The sequence below is a fragment of the Hipposideros armiger genome, unplaced genomic scaffold (genome assembly GCF_001890085.2).
Source record: "Hipposideros armiger isolate ML-2016 unplaced genomic scaffold, ASM189008v1 scaffold_729, whole genome shotgun sequence".
Taxonomy (NCBI): domain Eukaryota; kingdom Metazoa; phylum Chordata; class Mammalia; order Chiroptera; family Hipposideridae; genus Hipposideros; species Hipposideros armiger.
In genome coordinates this window covers 905,814-915,303 of record NW_017732079.1, presented here as the reverse complement: position 1 = coordinate 915,303, position 9,490 = coordinate 905,814, and the positions used below count along the sequence as shown (strand labels likewise).

Sequence of the window (9,490 nt, the reverse complement as noted above, 5' to 3'; positions counted from 1 at the left end):
CCATGTTCTCAAAACCTTCACTAGATGCCAGACCTGTTTGTGTGCTCAGGACCAAGTGGGATTTTCCAGCTGCGGCGCCCGTTACCACGCTGCCCCCTGCTGGTCATATGAGATCACTACAAGGACACGGCTTTTCATGCTCAGCCATTGGCCTTTCTGGGATTCGACAACTTCATAAAGGTTTCCAGGAGCAAACATGGTTGAAAAATGCAAACAAGAACACTGTTTCAATCAATCGAAAAATGTACGGAGTTCTTCACAGCACGGCTGCACACTCTTTAGTGAAGGCAATGGGGTTCTTGTCTGTATTTTCTCCCTCATCATTTCCACAACCCCTAACAAAGCTCACCCCTCCCTCTGGACCTTGAATCCAGTAAAAGTATTCCATGCTCTGCGATGTTCCTTCTTCCCTGTTTGTCAATAAAAAAAAAAAACTTGTATCCCTGATTGGCGTGTCTCTGTCCTCTTGCTGGGGCTGGGAGAAAGCCACAGAGGGTCAAATTGGGGACTGAGAAGGGCCGCAAAAGGCTCAGCGGGAAGCCCTTGGAAGGACCCTGGAGCGCCAGCTGACCCCAAGCGCACCTCTACACTCAGCGTCCATCCTTTCCTGAGAAGGACTCACCATGGCCGGGGGTGGGGGGGGGTGGAGAGTGAATTTTATCTATTGGTATTTCTCGTATTAAAAATGAAAACTGAAGATTCCAAAACACATTATACACAAGTAACAGTGCTCTGGCTGTCAGAGCAATGTCCCCACATGCCACGTCGTCTCTGCCATTTCTGCAGTGTATTCATGACTCCATGAGCGTGAAGAAGTCAAACACTACCTTAACATCACTGTAAAAACAGGTTTTACTCATAGACCCCACTGATAACATCTTGGGAACCCCCACGAGCCTCACATTTTGAGAATTGCTGGACGAGTGGGTCACTGCGGGGCAGGGCTCCAGGGTCCCTGAGCCTGAGATGACACAATAACACAGATGTGAGATACGAAAGTCCTCCTAGGGTTTCAGCCTCCGTTTACTGGTCAAGCCAACAGCTTTAATGCTTCGGTAAAGCAGCCAGGTCTCCACCTAAATGAGTATCAGAGTCCAGTGATCATTGGAATTTTGACCTGTGCTTACCCAGGAATCCAGTCAGTAGGACCGAAACCAATCCTGGGGTCATTCCCCCAGTTTCCAAATGACTCGCTGGAACAGAGAATCCCAACAATTGGAAGAATCAGTAAACTCACTCCCTCGCTTTGCGGAAGGGCTGCTATGGGCAGCAAAGAACAAGCACGTCCCTAGAGTTCAGCCTCCCACCCAAACGGCAGATGGTAAAGACGCTCTCCTTCCTGGGCCCAAGTGGCAAAGAAACAGCAAGCCAACCTCCAGGGAAAGTTACCTCCTGATTCCTGAAATGAGATCGTGTTTATAACTAGAAGGGACCAGAAAGCTTCTTACTGTCTAAGCACGACCCTAAAGGTCAATGGCATCGGTCAGAGGTCCCACCAGGAGGCCCCATCTCATGGCATATACACGGGAAGGACCAGCCCCACAGAGAGGGTGTTAAATCGAGTTGTTTTCTGACTTCATCCTGTGAGTCCTGCTTATTCAACAAGAATTACACAGAGAGAGAGAAAAAGACAGAAAAAGAGAAAGACTTGACCTTTTTCTCTGTTTTGTTTTCAAAAAAAAAAAAACAGAGAGGGGGATCCCAGTGAAGTTAAAACTGCTGACACCTAGAATTCCCTGGCCTGGTCCAATGTAGGGACATACGGGGCCTGCAGGCCCGCACAGGGGAACCACTGAATGGGCCGCTGACTTCTTTGGCCTCAGCAAACGTTTAAATTACTGTCTTTTTCCAATAACACTTATTTATCAGCTCCCCTTCCGAACTGAAATCATTCGTTAACAGGTAATATTGAAATAGCTAATCTTCCCATGAACACCACCAGGAACTCTGGCTGGAAGGCGGGGAGAAAATGACAGAAAGATGGATTTCAGGGCCAAAAACAGAAAATGAGAGAGAGAGAGAGAGAGAGAGAGAGAGAGAGAGAGAGAGAGAGAGAGAAAGAGAGAGAGAGAGCGCAGAGAGGTCCAGCTAGCCAAGGGATGACAGAGCCAAGAAAGCCCTGACAAAAATAATAACTCCTATGTATAGTGACCATTTATTGGGGGCTCTTCACATGTACAATTTCACTTCATCTTCACAACAGCCTATGAGCAAAGAGAGGCGGTGTGATGAATGAGAGAGTAAGCTCTGCACTTACAAATGTGCCTGGCATGTTATATGCACTTAATATAAGCTACATATTAACAGACATGCAGCTAACATAGGTACCATTATTATCACACTTGATAGATGAGGGAACTGAGACGTGAAAGGTTAAGTCAATTACCAGGTGCCATTTGGTAAGGAAAGGATGGAAGCAGGATTTGAACCCACAGATCTGACTCCAGGACCCTCATTCTTAAACCCACCCATCTCCCCTTCCAGCCTCTCTCCTCCTGAGACCCAGCAGCCCAAGAAGCCTGGTCTGTGTTTCATCTCAGTAGCACCTTGCTGCCAACCAGCTGCTAACAAAACCCTAAGCCAAAGGTGAGGCTGATAGCTAGGATACTAAACGTAACACTGCCAGGAGGCTGGACCTTTGAAGGAAGGTTTTAGAGACTGAAAACATGATGGACAAGTGTCCTGGTGACAGTCCAGTGGATGATGTCATCCTTCCGTTCAGTGGGAATTTCTTGAGCAAGAAATGGGAGAGAAGAAAAGAGAGAGAGGAAGGTGACAACAGCCAGACAACAGCCAGTAGAAAGAACGACACCTTCTGACACCACCGTCACAAATGACTTTATCCCAATTACTGAGCTTTGGTCCAGAGCTGCACAGCAGGTGGAACTGGGTCCCCTGGGATGGGTGTGTGTGGGAACTGCTTCTCAACAGATCTGAAGTGACAGAGCTCAAAGTGATGGAGGAAAGAAAATGAGTAGAGACGGGTGGTCTGCGCACAGTGGGGCTCATACCAATTAACCGGCAGGGCAGGGGGCTAAATTCTGACCCACCCTCTTCTTTCATTTGGGTTTCAATTGTAGATGACATTCTTTATCCACTGGGAATACCAAATAAACCCTATACTGGGGTTCCCCACCCTCCCCAAGACCTCTCCCCCATCCTCCCTCTGGACCAGCTCACCCTCATCTACTCAGTAAACACGTGTTGGACTCAAATGAACTCAAGGTCTCAGGTCTGCCCAGTGGCACAAGGTCCCGTCCGTAACCATATAAGATGCTACACTGTAACCACACGTGACATTCTCAGACTCAAAATCACCTTCTAACACAAACCTATTGTTTCCTCAGTGCCCATAGCGCCCAAAACACCTAGAAGTCATCTGCCTAATTTCCTTCTGAATTTCTATTAACCACATCCCATCAATTTGCCTCTCTGACAATGTCCCCCTCATCGGCACCGTCTTTCTACCACTACCACTGCCTTCCTTCAGCCTTGGAGATTTTTATAATTTCTTTGCAACAGGCTTGCTCAGCTGTCTACCACTCCATTCCCCCAATCTACCTCACACTTTGCTTTCAGAAATATCTCTCAACATCTTAAATATGATCATACCACAATTTGAACCAAAAGTCACTCCTGGTTCATCAGAGAATGGATGCCAAGATGAGCTTCCTGGAGCTAAATTCAAGGCATTACGTGTCTGAGTCCCACTTACCTTTCCCACGCCAATTCCTATTACCACCCCAGACAAACCCCTATTCCAGCCACAAGGACCCACTGGCCAGGACTTAGGAAAGGTGAGGAAGAAACTTTCTGAGAGCAAACCTTTGTGTTCTAAGACAGGATCTGCGGTTAACCCAGTAGGTCAGGACAGTCGGAAGCATCAAACTCAATTTCTTTACAATACGCAGCACTGACCTTGGGTATCAAGGGGTGGCCAGACCCTCCATGAAAAAAAAAATCGCCGAGTCCAACAAACAGCAAATTCTAGGCAGAGACATTGAGAAAAAGAGTTAAAATAATCCTTGGACTTGGGCCGGGGAGTGTGGTGGTAACAAAAAGTTTCAGGATCTCATATTAGAAAAATGGGGAGGAAAGCAGGGTCAAAATGGCTGTCATCAATCCAAAGACAGTGTCCTAGAAAGGGGGGGAAGAGGCAAGTTCAAAGGAGTTAGAATTGGAGAGGCTGGGGGAGGAAAGAGAGACCCCTTTAGTGCTCCTAGCAACAACCAGACCCCTTATCCTTAGAGTTCTGTAGGCTTTACCATGGTCTGATTTCACCAGCATGAATTTTGAGTGACCCAGGAAGGGGATGAGACAGCAAGGGGGTGAGTGATCACAGTCCATTCTCCTGTTCAAGGACTTGACTTGAGCTGGGAACTCTGGAGTCACACAACAATCACCACCTCATGATGCAGTGATGAGGTCACAAGTGGGGCTCCCCTTTCATCCCACCCCTGGCTTCCTCAGAGCAGGGCAGAGGAACCAGAGGGAAATTCCACCTTCCCAAGCACAGCCATCCCATCCACCTCACTCGACTACTTGTCAAGTTCACTGCCAACACAAAGGGGTGAGTTGCATTTACAACTGGAAATGCCCCCCTTAAGTTTACCTGTCCTGTCCTGGGAGTGACCTACAGCGCTCCAGGTGCTGAGCAGGGTTCGCTGATGGCTATGCTCAGGTGAAGGCTTCCTCTCGTTTTCAGTAGCAAGAACTGAGCTACGCCTTATCTGAAAGAGAGATTCTTAACAATTTTGGAGTCCAACTAAACAATCTGTCTCTCCAGGGAGCCATTCTGCTCTTAAGACTAAAGTAGATAAAATTGTATTTTTATATTGTTAAAAGAAATCAAACGGTGCCAATTAGATCCTACTCGCAAGAGACTGAAAATCCCTGTCTGTATCTAGAACTCAAACTGTCCATCGAGGAAGACCTAGCTCAGGGCAAAGCTCAACAGAGGGAAAAAGGAAGTCCTACTTAAAAATCATATTTTGTGGCTCTAACATATTTTCAGAGAAATTAGAATTTCCCAGTTTACCACCTCCTCTCTTATCCTAGTCACTGGGAGAAGAGGTCCTCGCGTGGTCCATGGGAGACCAGCCATAATAGCGATTCAACCATTTTCCCATCTCCAGTCCTCGAGTGAAGAAAGCGATTCTCACGGTTCTGAAGGCTTAGGCTGGACACGCGACTGAAAGAAGTGTCCTGGGTCCCCAAGCTCAGTAATATGCCCTCCCAATCCATCTCCAGAGCAACGGGGCAGTGGCCTTATGGGAGTTCTTTAAAACACTTCTTGTGCCAGGGATGCCTTTAGCAGTCTCATCAAACTCATGAACTCTTAGGGCCGGCCGAGTGGCTCAGTTGGTTAAGAGCTCGCTCAAGAGTTTGAGCTCTGAGCAACAGAGGTTCGAGTCCCAGCCTGAGCTGAGCAGCCGCTGAGCTGCCAACAGGTAGCAGGATGGCTCAGCAAAAAAAAAAAAAAAAAAAAAAAAAAAAAAAAACAAAGCAAACAAACTCATGAACTCTTTAAGTGAATTAAATAAAACACATGAAGTTACAGGAGACACCAATGATATTGATACAGACCTCGTTAAATATGGTTCTTACGGTTGGCGGGGTGGTCCTAGGTTCTTGGGTTAAGAACTCCTGCTAGGGACTGTGGAATGGAGATGAGTACATGAAAAGAATGGACAGATCAAGGACTGTAGTCACCAATCCACTACGAAAACAAGAGGATGGCCCTGAAATGAGAATTTGGTCTAGAGCCTAAACACATCCTGGGAAAGGATTTTTTTTTCTGACATTCAATATTATTTTATATTAGTTTCAGGTGTACGCCATAGTGGTTAGACATTTCTATAACTGATCCCCCTGATTAGAACAGTACCCACGGGCACCATACACAGTCACTACAATATTACTGACTATATTCCCTGTGCTGTACTTTTAATCCCCATGACTGTTTTGAAGGGAGCAGGAAAGACTTTCTTAAGAACAAGAATGGGCAGAAGGTGAGGAGGAAGGCCACACGGGTGGGTCCTCTCCCACTTTGCAGTGTGGTCACCCACATACAAACGGGCGCATGTTTCTTTGCAGGGCCCAGAAAATCAAGGAAGAATGTCGAGTGATGATCAGAATAAACCTAGTGAACCCAAGAGCGAGCCCAAGAGCTGTGACCCCAGCTGTGAACCGAAGTGTGAGGCCAAATGCCAGCCCAGCTGTTTAAAGAAGCTGCTGCAACGGTGCTCGGAAAAGTGCCCACGGGAAAAGTGCCCGGCACCACCGAAGTGCCCCCCATGCCCCCCTCCAGGCCCCCGGCCATGCACTCCGTGCCCTCCATGCCCTGCGCTGTGCCCGTGCCCTGCGCCGTGCCCATGCCCGGCTCCCAAACCCTGCATCAAACCCTGTCCTCCTAAATGCCCACCGCCCTGCCCACCCCCAGAGTGAGGCACCAACAGTGACAACCAGCTCCCACCTCCACCACGTTCACCACCCGAGGCTGAGAGCTAAAGCCATGAGCTGACAAGTAAATGTGTCCCTCTGCTGCGCAAGGCTTTCTTCCTCCGGCATTTGGTTTTTGGATTTTTTGTTTTGTTTTGTTTTGTTTTGTTTTGGGCAGTTTTTGGTTTATCTGTTTGTTGGTTTCCAGCACTAAACCACCCACAAACGATCCCTGGGGAGTGAGGCTAGGACCTGGCCCTCCAAAACCAACAATCTTTGAAAATGGTGTTGTCCTGGCACTGCCTGCTGCATAGAGGGAAGTGGTGTCTTCTGGGGGCTGCACCTAGGGAACGCCTCCCCGTTAGAGCACAGCCTGGGAGGGCCATAAATAGAGCTGTTAAAGCGGCTAAGCCCGGGGACCCAAGCGGGCACGAGAAAGAAAGAGGAGTGGGGCGTTAGAGAAGGTCCAGAAAGGCCCAGGAAACGAAGCCTCCCCTTGCACGTAATCCCATCAATGGCACAGTGCTGGGCTGAGCACCCTGAAAACAGGCTTCGTGGGTTCAAACTCCAGCTCCGCTCCCTACCAACTTTGTGACCTTCAGCAAGCTGCTTAACTTCTCTGAGCCGCTGTTTCCTTCTCTCTGTAAAAGGAACGATCATGTAAGAACGATGGTGTTACGAGTGCTGTCATGAGGCTTGAGGAGTTAAACGCCAAGTGCCTGGTTTACTGGGACGTAGCGAGTGCACGGTGAGGGGAGCACACTGTACCTGCCCAGGTGTGAGACGTCATACCTGTGCTGCTCCTCATCTGGCTGTAAATGTCCTGAGTGCAGCAGTTAGCTTCTTGTACCTGTAAGCACGGCTAGGTGTTCTCCCAAAAAATAAAAAAGGAGTGGTGGATTATACTGACGTCAGTTGGCCGGCTTTGACACTGAACTACAGTTACGTCACACGTCACCATGGAGAGTTTCAGTGAAGGGTAAGTGGACCTCTGTTTTGGCAGCCTTCTTTGAATCTAAAACATTTCAAAAGAAACACGTACGTACAAACAAAATAAGAAAGGATAAATCTGGGAGGACCTCAAGTAGGAATAAAGAGGAAAAGCGTTCTCGGGAAGTGTGTTAGTGGGGTGATTTATGAGCAGCTCAAGGAGTGTACGTCAAACTAGCTTAATTCACAAAAGGGGACTTACCAGTTCACCTGGCCGACAGGATATTAGGATGGGGAGTGGGTCACAGGATTAAAGAGAGAACTGTAGCAATCAGACCTGCAGGGCCTCAGAGCGCGGGCCCAATGCCATGGTCTTGGCCATTCTCCACTCTTCTTCAGGGTCGGTTTCCTCCCCTCCTGGGGCCCCTCCACGTGGTAAGGCCCTTGGCCAGGTGCACACCTAGCTCGTTGAGGGGTTAGACATAGGGTATTCCTCTAATTTCCAGGAAAGAAAGCTGATGGCTAGAAGGGCATGAGCCCAGCCCTGTGACCAGGTAAATGAGAGCTTTGTCACCCAGGTAAAGCTGACACATCATGACAGCCCACAACAGGCCGGCGGATACAGGTTTAGGAATGTCTGCTGTCGCAGTACGTAACAAGGGGCCAAATCTGGGGTGGCTCCCTGGGGGATCGTGGCACACAGGCAGCTTTCCGTCCTCTGAGTCTGGAAGATGGTCAGGGCAACAAAAGGTACAGTGAGAACAGAGAGTCCAAAACGTGCCCAAGAGGAGACACCCAGGAACCCCACCCACCAGGCCCAGGTCATCGCAGGAGCAGGCGTTTAGGACACAAGAGCTGACAAGGCCCTTAGGGAGTAACACCCACCATTTCCAGATGTGAAAACTATGAGTTACTTTCTCAGACACGAAGAGGCCCTTGGGGTCTCTGGGTCTCCTGCAAGCCTGGCACCCATATTCTAGGGCCGTCAGAGGGGGGCCTCCTGGACACTGGAAACTTCTGGAAGCCTAGTTTAGGGCATCAGGGGGCCTGTGGTCAGCTGTTGCTAACAGGCGGAAAACTTCCAACTCACTAGAAATCAAAAGGAAGAAAGGGGGGAAGGGAGAAAAGAAATAGAGCAGTCGTGAGACCTCCTCTGTCACTATTTAATGATCACTTTTAAATAACAAATCCCAGGATCCCAGGGCTAAAGAGTGTGCCAGGGGTGGTGAGAACATAAACAGGCAAAAACCCTCTGAGAAAAGAATTCGAGGAATATGGAAAAATGGCTCACAAGCATAAAATGATTCAACCCTTTGGCCCAATTGTTCCACGTCTTGGCATCTGTGCAAAGAAAAGTAATTCCAAAATGGAAAACGAAAGCTGATTACCACCATGTGACCTAGAAACAATTTAAATATCTAACAGTGATTTGATTAAATAAATTTGGGCCTATTCCTTGACGGAACATTACGCAACTGTTAAAAATGTATTAAAAGGGAAAAAAGCAGGGCCCCAGTGGAATGCATAATAGCATAAAGCAACTATGTCTAACCAAAAGCATTTTTTTAACAATACGATAGTAAAATAGAAGGAAATCTGTGAGCATTCTAGTTATTTTAGAACAATGGACTTATGGGTAACCAGTGAAATGTGTTTATTTTTCACTAGTCTATGGATGTTCATTCATAGGCTTTTATTTTGTAATGGAAGAAAATGATATCACTACTTCTGAGACCCCCCCCCCAAGTCCTTTCATTTGTTCAATGAACAAAAAAGAAAAGAGAAGGAAGAATGCCTCCCTACACCTGAAAATATGCCATGCACAGGTGCCCACCTTGGATGCCTTCCTTGGAGGTGTAAGATGTCACTCGGCCCCAGGCCTCCGAGTGGCTCCAGGGCAGTGTCTGTCAGGGGCTGGTGCCCTCCCAGGAGCCTCTGAGGACTCTGGGCACAAACTGGGTGGAGGCCAGCTCTGAGAACATGAAGACATCCATTTGCCAATTTATTTTCTTTTCTCCCATGTAAATGAAACTGAAGATAGACATCTAGTAATGGCTACTTTCCCAGGAACTGCTGGGATCAAAGGCCGTTCCGGGTAGATGGCTGGAATGTGATTAGC

General features: G+C 48.0%; 1 protein-coding gene and 1 long non-coding RNA gene across 2 annotated transcripts in view; one reads left to right on the top strand and one right to left on the bottom strand.

Annotated features, from left to right (window-relative positions):
• The first annotated feature begins 5,590 nt into the window (after window positions 1–5,590).
• Window positions 5,591–6,447, top strand: LELP1 (late cornified envelope like proline rich 1). Its single transcript, XM_019627302.1, has one exon. It carries the CDS (start codon window positions 6,118–6,120, stop codon window positions 6,445–6,447), a length of 330 nt encoding a protein of 109 aa, XP_019482847.1. The 5' UTR covers window positions 5,591–6,117.
• Window positions 6,448–6,457: 10 nt separating this feature from the next.
• Window positions 6,458–9,490, bottom strand: part of LOC109373513 (uncharacterized) — a 50,623-nt gene continuing 47,590 nt past the window's right edge. Inside the window, exon 8 of the long non-coding RNA XR_002122241.1 lies at window positions 6,458–9,343. This is a non-coding gene — a long non-coding RNA (uncharacterized LOC109373513). The remainder of the gene's footprint in view (window positions 9,344–9,490) is intronic.